Source organism: Cyprinodon variegatus, unplaced genomic scaffold, assembly GCF_000732505.1.
Source record: "Cyprinodon variegatus isolate N-32 unplaced genomic scaffold, C_variegatus-1.0 Scaffold2600, whole genome shotgun sequence".
Classification (NCBI taxonomy): domain Eukaryota; kingdom Metazoa; phylum Chordata; class Actinopteri; order Cyprinodontiformes; family Cyprinodontidae; genus Cyprinodon; species Cyprinodon variegatus.
Genome location: NW_015153053.1, coordinates 7,262 through 9,407, shown reverse-complemented (window position 1 = coordinate 9,407; position 2,146 = coordinate 7,262). Strand labels below are relative to the sequence as shown.

General features: G+C 36.7%; 1 protein-coding gene across 1 annotated transcript in view; it reads left to right on the top strand.

Moving 5' to 3' along the window:
• The window catches only part of LOC107080978 (clustered mitochondria protein homolog), a gene marked incomplete at its 3' end in the record, with an annotated part of 12,147 nt that extends 10,303 nt beyond the window's left edge, over positions 1-1,844 (top strand). Inside the window, exons 9-11 of the mRNA XM_015369187.1 lie at positions 1,278-1,417; positions 1,510-1,590; positions 1,719-1,844. Coding sequence (XP_015224673.1) covers positions 1,278-1,417; positions 1,510-1,590; positions 1,719-1,844 — 347 coding nt within the window. The remainder of the gene's footprint in view (positions 1-1,277; positions 1,418-1,509; positions 1,591-1,718) is intronic.
• Positions 1,845-2,146: the final 302 nt, after the last annotated feature.

Here is a 2,146-nt window from a genome sequence, read left to right as displayed (position 1 = left end):
AAAAATGTCTGCGTCAAGCTCACTGCAACACACTGCTGTAAGAGTATAACCAGGAAGCGAGGTAGGAGGGCCAAATAGGTCTAGCGCCACTGCAGCACGGGAGGGAGAATTATGTCCAGGAGCAAATGGATAAAAATAGACCGGAGGAAAAAAAAAAAACATTAATCAATACTCTTGCGGACGTATGGATGCATCGGATCGTCGGCTGTTGGTTCGATGCATTGATACAAAACTATTATTTACAGTCCTATTCAGGACCCCAAAAATTTATAAAACCATCAATTTGTCACCTTATTAGAAAGCCTGGAAGTAGATGTCCAATAAACTGCTTCGTTTTAAACTTAAGGACACTTTGGCGGTGCAACTAGAAGTTAATTAAAGTAAATTAGGAAGTTTACCCTTGTGTGGCTAAAAAAAAAGACTAAATGGTTGTGGAGTGGTCAAAGTTTGGGTCTAATTGTGGGTGAGAAAAATGATTAGGACATTAAACAGGCCATTTATGATAGAAAAGTTGCTGTGGACCAAACAATTGTGATAAAAAATTTGGGTTGAGGACTTCAGATGGATCATGTCAAAGACATTTATTGCTATTTCAAACTCGATACAATCTTTTCTTTTTTTACACAGGACCATAGTTTGTTTTTGTTTTTTTTGTTTGTTTTTTATATATATTGTATTTTAATAAAGTAAATCCTTATTAAAAGCTGCATTTGGTAACTCGGGTCATCTTAAACTGATGATCAGTAATATTTTCCAAAAAAAAGTAAAAAACAAGCAATTTGCAAGCAGGGCAGACATATTCTAATCATTAATGATGATTATATCGTTTCCAGCCTCTCCTGCCTTACTTTTAACATTATTTTGAGGAAATACATAATATATAACTTTGACCTGATTCTTAGTGATGCAGAGCAAAATCTGCTATTCTTTCTCTAATAAATGCTCCTTTAGTGGTAGGACTGAAATAACTGTCCAAGCAGCTTTTTAGGTGACATATTTGCATGGAATGTAAACGGAAAATGCTCTAATTTACTTTAAGTTATCTCTTTTAGACTATTTTTAACAGTTTAGGTTGATCTCAGAAGCTAGTTTTCCTATTTTAATGCCTTCTGCTTAATTCTCTTCTAAAAGTCTAGATTTGTGCATTCACCCAACCTAAGCTGGGGATCTCTCCAGCTCATCCAGAGTTTTAATATAACACTGCTGTGTTATATCACTTGTCTGATCTGTAGATGGACGCCCGTGATTTACGATTTATGTTTTTTATTACTTCCCAGGGCGTCTCAGAGCAGGTCTAGACTTGACCAGTGAGGCCCTGACTCTTTTCAGCAGTGTTTGTGGGGTCCTGCACGAGGACGTTTCCATTTGTCTGCGCCTCCTAGGACGGCTCAGTTACATCTTAGGAGAGAATGATGACGTAAATATCGAATTCAGTTCCTTTCTTCCACAACGCGTTGCCTTATTATATCCAGCAATTCATGTTTTGTGTTTTGCCGTGTGTCGTTTCAGGCTCTCAACCTTCAGGAAAAAGCTGCTTTGAGTTCTGAGAGAATACACGGGATAGACCATCCACAGACCATACAAGACTATGTGTGTTCCTTTCTTTTCTCACTAATCTACTGTTTATGGATCTATTGTTCAATAATAAAAAAAAAAATCTAATTTCACAATCATTCGATTGTGCCACATATTAAATCAGCATCTTTCCTTTGGTTTAGACTCACCTGGCCCTGTACTGCTTTGCCGGAGGACGCCTTCCAACATCCCTTCAGTTGCTCTATCGTTCTCGATACCTCACCCTGCTTGTAATTGGAGAAGATCATCCACAAAATGCGCTTCTGAATGTAAGGAAAATAAATCATCTGTTCAAGTGGGACCGGGAGCATATTGTTATTGATCCATTTAGTGGGGACTTTGTTTGCTTTTACCGATATTTGCACGTTTGATATTTTTATGACAAAATAAACACCCTAATGTTAAATATTCATATTCAAAATTAGATTTTAAACAACAACGAGTTTTTAAATTCACTAGANATTTTAAACAACAACGAGTTTTTAAATTCACTAGAAATATACCTTATTGTTCTGTTGTTTAACTCCATGTTTTCTGCCTATCAGTATAGGTGAGATAAAGACATGCTGGT